The sequence below is a fragment of the Oncorhynchus mykiss genome, chromosome 28, assembly GCF_057628025.1.
Source record: "Oncorhynchus mykiss isolate SJ-2025 chromosome 28, ASM5762802v1, whole genome shotgun sequence".
Lineage (NCBI taxonomy): Eukaryota > Metazoa > Chordata > Actinopteri > Salmoniformes > Salmonidae > Oncorhynchus > Oncorhynchus mykiss.
This window is the reverse complement of record NC_143049.1, coordinates 4,373,100-4,387,512: the sequence shown is the minus strand read 5'-3', so window position 1 is coordinate 4,387,512 and position 14,413 is coordinate 4,373,100. Positions and strand designations below refer to the sequence as shown.

At 41.3% G+C, this 14,413-nt stretch overlaps 1 protein-coding gene across 1 annotated transcript; it reads right to left on the bottom strand.

Annotated features, from left to right (window-relative positions):
* Positions 1-4,113: 4,113 nt before the first annotated feature.
* On the bottom strand, positions 4,114-5,343 carry ccl20a.3 (C-C motif chemokine ligand 20a, duplicate 3). Its single transcript, XM_021588639.3, has 4 exons — positions 5,170-5,343; positions 4,922-5,036; positions 4,671-4,748; positions 4,114-4,570 (listed from the first exon to the last, which is right to left on the bottom strand). The coding sequence occupies exons 1-4, from the start codon at positions 5,255-5,257 to the stop codon at positions 4,534-4,536; spliced, it is 318 nt and encodes a 105-aa protein (XP_021444314.1). The 5' UTR covers positions 5,258-5,343; the 3' UTR covers positions 4,114-4,533.
* Between the last annotated feature and the right edge of the window lie 9,070 nt (positions 5,344-14,413).

The window sequence follows — 14,413 nt, the reverse complement described above, 5'->3', positions numbered from 1 at the left end:
CCCATTTCTAAGGATTTGTAAGAAACTTATTTGCATAAAATGGCCGGAGACCAGTCTCAAAATCAAGCACTAGCGTTTATTCTTGAGAGTACTGAACACGATACAATTTACAACAGGTTATAAACTGAAAATGACGTCATTAGGTTTCAAACTGTCCCGTCCCTCCTCCACTCCGGTACAATGGCAGTATAGTTCTCAAGCCTTCCTACATCGACCCCCACTAGTATAGATAATTTATGACCAGGCCAAGGCCTTTCTGTGTAGATAAGCATTCTAGCCAGTCTGACAATAAGTTCATTAGTTTCTACCAAGGAACAGACAGTCATTGTTCTAATTCTTAATTATAATTACACACATTATATTCAGTACTAGGATTCAAATAAAATTCATACATCTATACAGTAACATAATAGTATTCTGATTAGTCAGTCCTGATTGAAATGTATGCATAATTAGTCATTATTGATAAAAAATCCCTTAACATACCCCCGGACAGGGCCAAACAGGAAGGATATAACCCCACCCACTTTGCCAAAGCACAGCCCCCACACCACTAGAAGGATATTCAGTAGTTTAGTTGGAATAGGGTCCAGTATGCAGCTTGACGGATTAGAGGCCATGATTGTTTTCATCATTGTGTCAAGAGATATAGTACTAAAACACTTGAGTGTCTCTCTTGATCCTAGGTCCTGGCAGAGTTGTGCAGATTCAGGACAACTGAGCTTTGGAGGAATACGCAGATTTAAAAAGGAGTCCGTAATTTGCTTTCTAATGATCATGATCTTTTCCTTAAAGAAGTTCATGAATTTATTACTGCTGAAGTGAAAGCCATCCTCACTTGGGGAATGCTGCTTTTTAGTTAGCTTTGCAACAGTATCAAAAAGATTGTTCTTATTTTCCTCAATTAAGTTGGAAAAATAGGATGATCGAGCAGCAGTGAGGGCTCTTTGATACTGCACGGTACTGTCTTTCCAAGCTAGTCGGAAGACTTCCAGTTTGGTGTGGCGCCATTTCCGTTCCAATTTTCTAGAAGCTTGCTTCAGTGATGAGGATATTGGAGATTTTCTGTATACCAGAGAGCTAGTTTCTTATGACAAATGTTTTTAGTTTTTAGGGGTGCAACTGCATCTAGGGTATTGCGCAAGGTTAAATTGAGTTCCTCAGTTAGGTGGTTAACTGATTTTTGTCCTCTGACGTCCTTGGGTAGGCAGAGGGAGTCTGGAAGGGCATTAAGGAATCTTTGTGTTGTCTGAGAATTTATAGCACGACTTTTGATATTCCTTGGTTGGGGTCTGAGCAGATTATTTGTTGCGATTGCAAACGTAATAAAATGGTGGTCCGATAGTCCAGGATTATGAGGAAAAACATTAAGATCCACAACATTTATTCCATGGGACAAACCTAGGTCTAGAGTATGACTGTGACAGTGAGTAGGTCCAGAGACATGTTGGACAAAACCCACTGAGTCGATGATGGCTCCGAAAGCCTTTTGGAGTGGGTCTGTGGACTTTTCCATGTGAATATTAAAATCACCAAAAATGTGAATATTATCTGCTATGACTACAAGGTCCGATAGGAATTCAGGGAACTCAGTGAGGAACGCTGTATATGGCCCAGGAGGCCTGTAAACAGTAGCTATAAAAAGTGATTGAGTAGGCTGCATAGATTTCATGACTAGAAGCTCAAAAGCGAACACCGCCATGTTTAGTTTTGCCCAACCTAGGTCAAGGCACAGACACGGTCTCAATGGGGATAGCTGAGCTGACTCCACTGACTGTGCTAGTGGCAGACTCCACTAAGCTGGCAGGCTGGCTGGCTAACAGCCTGCTGCCTGGTCTGCACCCTATCTCATTGTGGAGCTAGAGGAGATAAGTAGATAAGCTAGGTAGATAAGATGAGAGCACCCCTCCAGCTAGGATGGAGTCCATCACTCCTCAGCAGGCCAGGTTTGGTCCTGTTTGTGGGTGAGTCCCAGAAAGAGGGCCAATTATCTACAAATTCTATCTTTTGGTATGGGGCAGAAAGCAGTTTTCAACCAGCGATTGAGTTGTGAGACTCTGCTGTAGAGCTCATCACTCCCCCTAACTGGGCCAGAGACAAGTACTCGATGCAGACACATCTTTCTAGCTGATTTACATGCTGAAGCTATGTTGCGCTTGGTGACCTCTGACTGTTTCATCCTAACATCGTTGGTGCCGACGTGGATAACAATATCTCTATACTCTCTACACTCGCCAGTTTTAGTTTTAGCCAGCACCATCTTCAGATTAGCCTTAACGTCGTTAGCCCTGCCCCCTGGTAAACAGTGTATGATCGCTGGATGATTCATTTTAAGCCTAATACTGCGGGTAATGGAGTCGCCTATGACTAGGGTTTTCAATTTGTCAAAGCTAATGGTGGGAAGCTTCGGCGTCTCAGACGGGAGGAGTCTCTACTCCCTAGTCTCTAGTCTCTACTCTACAAGAGAAGGCTCGGCCTCTGACTGCGACTCGTTGCTTCAGGGGGAAAACCGGTTGAAAGGTTCAATATCTGTAGCTGTTTCATCCTTTCCTACACTGAAATTACCCTTGCCTAATGATTGCGTCTGAAGCTGGGCTTGCAGCACAGCTATCCTCGCCGTAAGGCGATCATTCTCCTGTACATCATGAGTACAGCGACTGCAATTAGAAGGCATCATGTTAATGTTATTACTTAGCTTCGGCTGTTGGTGGTCCTGACGAACCATGTCCAGATAAAGCATCATGTTAATGTTACTACTTAGCTTCGGCTGTTGGTGGTCCTGACGAACCATGTCCAGATAAAGCATCATGTTAATGTTACTACTTAGCTTCGGCTGTTGGTGGTCCTGACGAACCATGTCCAGATAAAGCGTCTGGAGTGAAAAAGTTGAATGAAAAAAAGTTGAGTGAGGGGAAAAACTACAAATATAAACGGTAATTAAAAAGAAAAAAACATAAAGTTGTCAGGTAGCAAAGTAAGGTTGGCAACAAAACGCACAGCAACACGTAAACAAGTCTGCAAGTTGTGACCGGAAATGAGCGGAAATGCACTTAAGGCAGACCAGGGGGTTTGGTCAAGACGTTTACACAGATCAGACACAGACAGAGTTGGGTTAGCTTGGTTTCAGGGGTGTTTATTTAAGTAACAAACAAAAAGAAAAGATAGGTCTCCCCCAGGAGACCTTCTCTGGGATACCGTCTTCTGGGCTCCGGGTCTTGCTGTATCCTGTGGGGAACAATACTGAACTCCTTCCGTTATCCCTGGGACTGCACACGACTATACAGGAGTAAACTCTCTTCCCCCAGTCCCCTCTCCTGTGTGCTGCCCTACCGGCAGCTTTATGGGACTCGTCCAGCTGGTGAGCGATCAGCCCCTTGATTACACACTAACCACAATCAGCCCAAATTAGTCCAGGCCGGAGAGCCCATCGAGACCTGGCATGTCCAGTAGAGGGAGCCATCGCCTCGTGATGTAGACTCCGTCTGTCACCAGCCCTCGATGAGTCTTCCCCTGGTGGCTGACCTGCTGTACGCCACAATTACTTAAAATATTTTCTTAAAAATCATCGTCAATCAATATTTACGCTATAAATCCTTTGCAATTTATAACCATTTGATTGTATGAGAGACTGCGGAAACGTACTTTTTGTGTTTTGATGATGCCTTTTACATGCACTAAAACACCAACAACGGTTTTCACAGTCCTAACAAGAACACACCAAAGTTCAGATTGATGGACCGCTGTCAGTGTTTCAGAGTACTTCTATTCTGTTTCGAAATACATTCAGTGTATTATAACACTTACACTGAAGAACACACCAACGTTCAGATTGATGGACCGCTGTCAGTGTTTCAGAGTACTTCTATTCTGTTTCGAAATACATTCAGTGTATTATAACACTTACACTGGGGTTACATTCAAACACCCTCCAAACACCAGATCTCAGGTAAGGACGCACTTCTTTTCATGGTTTCACTACACCATCATGGTGTTTTGAGTCTTTCTGTTCTCACATACAAGGACTATCTTTATGAGAAGCACAATAAGTGATCCATCCACTGGTGAACTCTCATGGTGTAGTGCACTTCACACAGTAACTAAGACGACACAATATCTTCTCTATCTGCTTTATCTGTCGTTATCTGTCACTGTGCTTCCTCTTCCTTCCACCAGACACAAGATGAAAACAGAAGTATTCTTAGTAAAATATAAGACATTTATTATAGATGAAAAAATTTAACAGAAGCAACCAAAGTTAATGAATAAAAACATACAAAGTCTGAATTTTCTGATGCTCTTACAATGAGATCAACAACAAAAAAAAGTATTATATTATAACAATATCCTTCATATTTACAAAATATATTTACATAAAATCACCCCAGAAAATATAGAACTAAGAAGAAACAGGGTCTTGTGACACCCTTGTCATTGATTTGGTTCTTGGTGCTGAGAGGAAAGATTAACAGTAGGTGTTCAGTTTTTGACTGCGTACTATTCCTTTATATCCTGAGTTGTGATGACGTCATTGGATTAGGCCTGTGAGGTCTTGATGTGAGACGCTTTGGTCCTAAAACAGATTTAAAATGTCAAATGGATATCATTCATTTGTATTGTCTACAACCACACTTTTAGTCTTACAGTTCTCTGTTCATGAGAATGATTCATACCCCAGTCGGATGACGTGCTCTATCACCCAGTTCTGGTCAGGGTCTGCACACACATCATTACCCTTTTCAGTGTGGAACCTGGAAGAGACATAAAGTTCATATTCAACTCTTTGTTTTTACACGTACAGCATTATATAATTGTTTGATTGCTAAAACTACAGTATAGTAGGCTATTTATAGTAGCTATAATGGCATTCTTCTGGCTTTATTACTTGCCATACAATGCAATCAGATACTCCAAAGATACTCACATGATGGCAAAGATACGGCAGGTTTCTGATATGGTCTGTATGGTATAGCCTTCGATAACTGCGAAAGGTGTTTTACGAAGAGTATAACTCTCACAGCATCCTCTCCTACGACGTGCTGTCAAAAAGGAACAAATAAAGGATTTACGAGGAATGTTGAGAAACACAAAATATTACCCTATTTGTCCAGTTGTTCATTTCTGTTTTTCAGTAATTACACACAGACTAAACTTTCACAGCAGAATATTTACGTCGTTTAGCTGCAGAAGTTTCCGTAGCAAAGAGTCCCAAAGCCAGTAGCACCAGCAGTACAATCACAGGGGCTCTCATCTGGGCCATGTCTTCTTCTGTGATGCTGTGGTTAGTGATGAGCTGAGTTGAGATGCTGTCTTGTCTTCAAAGAGAAAGCTTCAGTGGCTGTGTGAGGTCCTACTCTCTACATATATATATACTCCTTCTGCAGGGGGAAACTTCTGCTTTGAGAGGTGAAATGGGCGTTCTTACCCACCCCTTAATGGCAACGTCCCACGAAAGAATTTCCCCATCACTATCCCACATTGATCAAAAAAAGGAACAACATTACTCAACAGAGGGACAACAAGGGATGTTTTAACACAACTTTTATTTGTTTATTCAAACATTTATCCTTAGATGGTTAAAATATACTACAAAGTACAATGAGTTGATACTCTATCCCATGATCCTTTATGAGCTTGCCAAACATATTTCCAAGTGTCAATTTTATTTTTTACAGTATAGACTATTGAGTGGTGCAGTGGTCTAAGGCACTGCATCTCAGTGCTAGAGGCATCACTACAGACCCTGGTTTGAGTCCAGGCTGTATCACAACTGCCTGTAATTGGGAGTCCCATAGGGCGGCGCACAATTGGCCCAGCGTCGTTAGGGTTTGGCCGGGGTAGGCCGTCATTGTAAATAATAATTTGTTCTTAACTGATTTAAGAACAGTTAAATAAAGTTTAAATAACTTTGGAAGCTTTCAACTTTCCAGCTGAAATAATACATTTTATTAAAATATGATATACATGTCCTAAAGCTAAAATATACACAAATAATACATTATCTGATAAAATTGCTTTAGAAAGGGACACAAGACAGGGAAGTCCCCTCTCCCCCCTCCTGTTTGCACTGGCAATTGAACCGCTTGCAGAAAGAATTAGACAGCACCCAAACCAAAGTATCAGTATTGGTAAAAGGGAATATAAACTAAACTTATTTAGAGATGATCTCCTGATATACCTGACCAATATTGGAAACTCAATGCCCCCTTTGCTAAAATTATTTTCAGAATACGTGGAGACATTTTTTTATTTTACAAGAACCAATATCACTCCCTAAAAACACAACCTTATGGAATAATCCTTGAATATTTTTTCAGAATTCACAGTTAAATTGGGCCACATGGAAAACTATAGGCATAGAAACCATAAATGGAAATACATTTATTTCCATGACAGCTTTAAAAAGCAATTTCAGATTGGCCATTGTAGATATTGTCAAATACATGCAAATTAAATCTCATTTTGACTTGAAAAAATCCCCAAATTTCAACTTGAATTTTTTTTGGACATAAGACCTTGAGGGAATTCTATTTGAGTCAGAAAGGGATATTCATATGATAGGTAAGCTATACAAAACTTATGCATTCAGTTTATCCAACTGACTCTTAGAAAAAAATATAAACAATTGGATTCAAGACTTGAAAATAACAAATATTGACACAAGATGGAGAGAATGTTGGAACATAACTAACGAGATTATAGTTAAGGAAAATGTATGTTTAATACAGCATAAATGTATGTATAGAATTGATTATACAAAAGACACAATTCGCAAATTCTACAGCACAACGGCAAAGTCATGTCTGAAGTGTAAAACTAATAATGCATGCCTTCTGGGAATGTTAGAAAATCCAAAAGATATGGGTGGAGTTAGTGTAGGGACCAATGCTGGGAGACGAGAAGCAAGTATAGGGAGTGCACATTTAATGGATAACAGACAATAGACAAACAAGGACAGCGTCTGGACAGGGGAAAACGTAATGACGTCAATGCAGACACGGAAGAAACTGAGGAAGTGACAGATATAGGGGAGGTAATCAATAAAGTAATAGAGTCCAGGTGAGTCCCATGAAGGGCTGATACGTGTAACGATGGTGACAGGTGTGCGTAATGATGGGCAGCCTGGTGCCCTCGAATGCCAGAGAGGGGGAGCAGGAGCAGGCGCAACAGTACCCACCCAATGGGCGCCACCCGGCGTCCCAACTGGACGACCCGGCTGAGTCGAGGTGAGTCCCATGAAGCGCTGATGCGCGTAACGATGGTGACAGGTGCGCGTAATGATGAGCGCCAGACGAGGGGGTGCAGACGTGACAGATAGAAAGTTTACTTTTAATCAATCTATCTGCATATTTCAAGACATGGCATATGATGGAACAGTGAGATACCCCATGGCTTGGACGATACTTCTCATGTCAATCATCTTAAATAAACGTATACTTAAAAACAGGAAATGAACCAATCCTCCATTAGTAACGCAATGGTAAGGTAAAATGCTTTATTATCTAAAAAATGTAAGTGCGTGGGCTACCGTGAAAAACAAAATGGTGCAGTTTGAGGCCATGTGGTGTAAAGTGACGTGAGCATTGGATATGGGGATGTGTGCTAGTGGGTCTGGGCAGATGTGATGTAGTTGATGTTTGTATGATGGTGTCGTTTGTATGTGTGTGTTTTGTATTGTTCATAAAAACAATTACAAAGTCTTACAACAACAAAAAAGTGTCACAGCACTTTTGGCTTCATAACCAAATCAAGGCCTATATTCAAACAGAACAACACTTTGGTCTCAAATTCACACCTTTGCAGTGATTTGTGTTCTGGAACCAAAAAGGTTTCTTCAAAGGGATCTCCTATGGGGAAAGCCGAAGAACTATTTAAGGTTATAGATAGCACCTTATTTTTTCTAAATGTGTGTACACACATTTATCAGATGTTTCAGTTGATCTACCCCAGTGAGTAAGTAAGTTTTCTAAATGTGTGTATACACATTTATCAGATGTTTCAGTTCATCTACCCCAGTGAGTAAGTGTTCTGTAAGGCTATACAGTCATACCAAGGGATTGCCGCTGTTTGTGGCCTATGAAGTGGTGAATGGCAAATTTGAGATTGTGATATTGATCAGAAAATAAACTTAGCAAAAAAAGAAACGTCTCTTTTTCAGGACCCTGTCTTTCAAAGATAATTCGTAAAAATCAAAATAACGTCACAGATCTTCATTGTAAGGGGTTTATTAAACACTGATTCCCATGCTTGTTCAATGAACCATGAACAATTAATGAACATGCACCTCGTTAAGACACTAACAGCTTACAGACGGTAGGCAATTAAGGTCACAGTTATGAAAACTTAGGACACTAAAGAGGCCATTCAACTGACTCTGAAAAACACCAAAAGAAAGATGCATGCTGCAAGGAGGCATGAGGTCTGCAATTGCAATTTCCGTACTGTGAGACGCCTAAGGCAGCGCTACAGGGAGACAGGACGGACAGCTGATCATCCTCGCTCTGGCAGACCACGTGTAATAACACCTGCACAGGATCGGTACATTAGAACATAACACCTGCGGGACAGGTACAGGATGGCAACAACAACTGGCTGACTTACACCAGACGAGGCACAGTCCCTCCATCAGTGCTCAGACTGTCCACAATAAGCTGAGAGATGCTGGACTGAGGGCTTGTAGGCCTGTTGTAGCAGGTCCTCACCAGACATCACCAGCAACTACATCGCCTCTTCACTGATGAGTCGTGGTTTCGTCTCACTAGGGGCGATGGTCACATTCACATTTATCGTCGGAGGAATGAGCGTTACACCTAGGCCTGTACTCTGGAGCGGAATTGATTTGGAGGTGGAGGGTCCGTCATGGTCTGAGGCGGTAAACCAAATAAACCATAATAGCACCACAGAGCCCGTAAGAAAACTAGGAATTCAGGTTGAGTGTTGCACTGAAGATGATCAAAAACTATATGCTTACAAAAGGTATGACAGCTATTGAACTGTTTACATAGACAAGATTACATAATGACCTCAGAGTTCTGATGTATGGTCCAAATTCCACACTACCGCCTCCCGAGTGGCGCACTGCTAGCTGTGCTTCTAGAGATCCTGGTTTGAGTCCAGTCTCTGTTGCAGTCGACCGCGACCGGGACACCCATGAGGCGGCGTCCAATTGTCCCAGCGTCGTCCGGGTTACGGGAGGGTTTGGCCGGCAGGGATGTTCTTGTCCCATCGTGCACAAGCGACCCCTGTGCCGGGCCAGGCGCAATGCACGCTGACACGGTCGCCAGGTGCATGGTGTTTCCTCCGACACATTGGTGCGGCTGGCTTCCGGGTTAAGCGGGCATTGTGTCAAGAAGCAGTGAGGTTGGCTGGGTTGTGTTTCGCGCAGCTCTCGACCTTCGCCTCTCCCGAGTCCGTAGGGGAGTTGCAGCGATGGGACAAGACTGTAACTACCAATTGGATGCCACAAAACTGGGGAGAAAAAGAGATAAAACATTTACAAAAATAAACAAATACAAAAAACAATAATTGTACACACTATAGGATCCCTCCTAGAGCCTGTGGAGGATTGGGGAGTTATGAGGGAAAATGTCATGTGTAACTTTGTTTGGGTAGTGCTGTAAATCTACACAGCATTGAAATACAATACACTGAAAGACAAAGAAAAGTAATATCTTATCTGTTCAATCTAATAGTCATGTCTGTGTGTGTGTGTGTGTGTGTGTGTGTAACTTGCATGGATGTGGGCTGTTGCATGTAGGTTGTCTTGAGGTATAATATGGTTATTTTCTAGGTCAGAGGAACACATAGAAGTGATGCTGTGACAACTAAATAGGTCATTATGAAGTGGTTTTGAGTTCTTCTTCATTTGTTGCATCATAGCTGTCCCTGTGACAACCACAACCTTTTTACCCATGCATATGTCACGCAATGCTTTAATTGGGACATTTTATCATGTTCATATGAATACTGAAACATTTCCAATGTTGGTGTTGCTTTAGCACTACAAACATGTATTTGCATGGTTATTACAATGGTAGGTACAATGTGAAAACTGCAGTTAAGCTGTTGTTACATACAACTTAACCTTAAACAAGGTTAAGATAGAAGGCTACTTACACTACCGTTCAAAAGTTTGGGGTCACTTATAAATGTCCCTTGTTTTTGAAAGGAAAGCACATTTTTGTCCATTAAAATAACATCAAATTGATCAGAAATACAGTGTAGACAATCTCAATGTTGCAAATGACTACTGTAGCTGGAAATGGCTGGTTTTTAATGGAATATCTACATAGGCGTACAGAGGCCCATTATCAGCAACCATCACTCCTGTGTTCCAATGGCACGTTGTGTTAGCTAATTCAAGTTTATAATTTTAAAAGGCTAATTGCTAGCCCAGCTGAAAACTAGTGTTCTGATTAAAGAAGCAATATAACTGGCCTTTTTTTGATTAGTTGAGTATCTGGAGCATCAGCATTTGTGGGTCGATTACAGGCTCAATATGGCTAGAAACAAAGGACTTTCTTCTGAAAATCATCAGTCTATTCTTGTTCTGAGAAATTAAGGCTATTCCATGCAAGAAATTACCAAGAAACTGAAGATCTCTTACAACGCTGTGTACTACTCCCTTCACAGAACAGCGCAAACTGGCGCTAACCAGAATAGAAAGAGGAGTGGGAGGCCCCGGTGCACAACTGAGCAAAAGGACAAGTACATTAGAGTGTCTAGTTTGAGAAACAGATGCCTCACAAGTCCTCAACTGGTAGCTTCATTAAATAGTACCCACAAAACACCAGTCTCAATGTCAACAGTGAAGAGGCGACTCTGGAATGCTGGCCTTGGGAATGTTTATCTGTTTAAAGGTCTTACTCACATCGGCTACAGAGAGTGTGATCGCACAGTCTAAAACAACTGGTGCTCTCATGCGTGGTTCAGTGTTGCTAGTCTCAAAGCGATCATAGAAAAGGTATTTACAGTGCCTTGCGAAAGTATTCGGCCCCCTTGAACTTTGCGACCTTTTGCCACATTTCAGGCTTCAAACATAAAGATATAAAACTGTATTATTTTGTGAAGAATCAACAACAAGTGGGACACAATCATGAAGTGGAACGACATTTATTGGATATTTCAAACTTTTTTAACAAATCAAAAACTGAAAAATTGGGCGTGCAAAATTATTCAGCCCCTTTACTTTCAGTGCAGCAAACTCTCTCCAGAAGTTCAGTGAGGATCTCTGAATGATCCAATGTTGACCTAAATGACTAATGATGATAAATACAATCCACCTGTGTGTAATCAAGGCTCCGTATAAATGCACCTGCACTATGATAGTCTCAGAGGTCCGTTAAAAGCGCAGAGAGCATCATGAAGAACAAGGAACACACCAGGCAGGTCCGAGATACTGTGGTGAAGAAGTTTAAAGCCGGATTTGGATACAAAAAGATTTCCCAAGCTTTAAACATCCCAAGGAGCACTGTTCAAGCGATAATATTGAAATGGAAGGAGTATCAGACCACTGCAAATCTACCAAGACCTGGCCATCCCTCTAAACTTTCAGCTCATACAAGGAGAAGACTGATCAGAGATGCAGCCAAGAGGCCCATGATCACTCTGGATGAACTGCAGAGATCTACAGCTGAGGTGGGAGACTCTGTCCATAGGACAACAATCAGTCGTATATTGCACAAATCTGGCCTTTATGGAAGAGTGGCAAGAAGAAAGCCATTTCTTAAGGATATCCATAAAAAGTGTCGTTAAAGGTTTGCCACAAGCCACCTGGGAGACACCAAACATGTGGAAGAAGGTGCTCTGGTCAGATGAAACCAAAATGTAACTTTTTGGTAACAATACAAAATGTTATGTTTGGCGTAAAAGCAACACACCATCACCCTGAACACGCCATCCCCACTGTCAAACATGGTGGTGGCAGCATCATGGTTTGGGCCTGCTTTTCTTCAGCAGGGACAGGGAAGATGGTTAAAATTGATGGGAAGATAGATGGAGCCAAATACAGGACCATTCTGGAAGAAAACCTGATGGAGTCTGCAAAAGACCTGAGACTGGGACGGAGATTTGTCTTCCAACAAGACAATGATCCAAAACATAAAGCAAAATCTACAATGGAATGGTTCAAAAATAAACATATCCAGGTGTTAGAATGGCCTAGTCAAAGTCCAGACCTAAATCCAATCGAGAATCTGTGGAAAGAACTGAAAACTGCTGTTCACAAATGCTCTCCATCCAACCTCACTGAGCTCGAGCTGTTTTGCAAGGAGGAATGGGAAAAAAATTCAGTCTCTCGATGTGCAAAACTGATAGAGACATACCCCAAGCGACTTACAGCTGTAATCGCAGCAAAAGGTGGCGCTACAAAGTATTAACTTAAGGGGGCTGAATAATTTTGCACGCCCAATTTTTCAGTTTTTGATTTGTTAAAAAAGTTTGAAATATCCAATAAATGTCGTTCCACTTCATGATTGTGTCCCAGTTGTTGTTGATTCTTCACAAAAAAATACAGTTTTATATCTTTATGTTTGAAGCCTGAAATGTGGCAAAAGGTCGCAAAGTTCAAGGGGGCCGAATACTTTCGCAAGGCACTGTAGCTCGTCTGGTAGGCTTGCGTTACCAGACAGCTCGCAGCTGTGTTTCCCTTTGTAATCCATGATAGTTTGCAAGCCCTGCCACATCCGACGAGCAACAGAGCCCGTGTAGTAGGATTCGATCTTGGTCCTGTATTGATCCTTTGCTTGTTTGATGGTTTGTCAACGGCGTAGTGGGATTTATTATAAACTTCTGGATTAGTTTCCCACTCCTTGCAAGCGGCAGCTCTAGCCTTCAGCTCAGTGCGGATGTTGCCCGTAATCCATGTGTGAGGTTTATCACTCGGTTGGATTTTAACAGTGAGAAGGCAGAAGGCAACAAGGTAGAGCTGACTTTCTGCCCAGGGTGAGGGATTTTTATTAGCAAAGGTGAAGATAATAGCCAGCGAAATGTACAAGTATTTACAAAAATAATTAACTGGATCAAATAGCGTCCTTCAAACAAAATCCAGCAGCATGCTGACTTGTCTCTGTTTCTTTCTCTCCCTAAATGAAAATGACAGGTGCTTAAATAGGACTGCCCATCATGGAGAAGTGACTCACACAGGCTTACTAATCACAATGATCAACACTTTTTCTGTATGAATTGAACACTCCAGCTCATTTTAAGGTAACTGTACATCACATTATGTAACACAATCCTAACATTATGTAATCATCTAGTACAAGAATAACTTCTTCCTTAAATTTGATCTGACACGCATCAACATATAGTTGCTGTTAATTCTTGATGCAGACAGAGTGGAAGGGGGTTTTGTATCAAGTTACCAACAATGCGGCCTGTGCCATTCTTCCCATCTGAGAACTTTCCACCTTGTTCTTCAACCACTGAGTCTGCGGTCCAGAAAAGGCAGCATATTTCCAACTGTGTATTTAAACTACATTACAATGCCAGATCATTGTATCAGATTATCTTTGTATCTTATTCAGACACTAGAGTTACATGTATCTATCCAACTTTACTGCCTGCCTAGAACTCTGAACCTGACAAGATGGCAAATCTTCTGGTGACTCTCTCTACTCTGCATGTGCTGCTGGTGGCACTGATGACTCTGTGTGAAAGTAGTAAGTAGGACATGAACGGTCATTTATTGTGGGTTTAGTCATATTTTAGTAGAGAAAAGGTTGTGCATTGCTTCTGTTTTGAGCTATGCTTTATTTTTTCTTTTTACTTTGAAAATGACAATCTATTTTTACGTTGTCTTTTCTACTAATACGTCTAAATATCTGTGATGCTGTCTGTCAGAATACACAGAGAAAGCTATCCCTGTGACAAAAGCTGAAAGAGTGCAGAATGAGACTGGGATCTGCGACATCAATGCTGTGATGTAAGCACATAGCTATATTATTTGTCTTTAAACAGTTTCAGTACATAGAGTTTTTAATTTTTTTTTATGTTTAAGTGACATTATTGGATTGATTGTTGAATCTGATGTAACATTTCTAAATCCACCCCTCCTCTCTTTTATAAAGGTCTACCACTGTGAAGGACAGACATGTCTGTGCTGACCCCGACAGCAAGTGGGTACAGGACAACATTTAGCACATAAGTAAGATTAACTTTGTTTTTTATTTTATTGATCACAGTAGCAACACTTTTCCATTTTATTAAACAGTAACACAAAAATGTTTGAATTGTATATGATGTTGTAAATGACCAAACACTCTTTTTTTCTTCCCAAGGACCAGAAGAACTGCAGCCTGAACGTGATGGCATCTACACAAACATAATCTGTTGGGTGATGACAGACATGACATACGTCTCTTTCCCAGTTACGGTGTCTGTCTGTCCACTGTTAAGAACAACATTGAATGTCTAG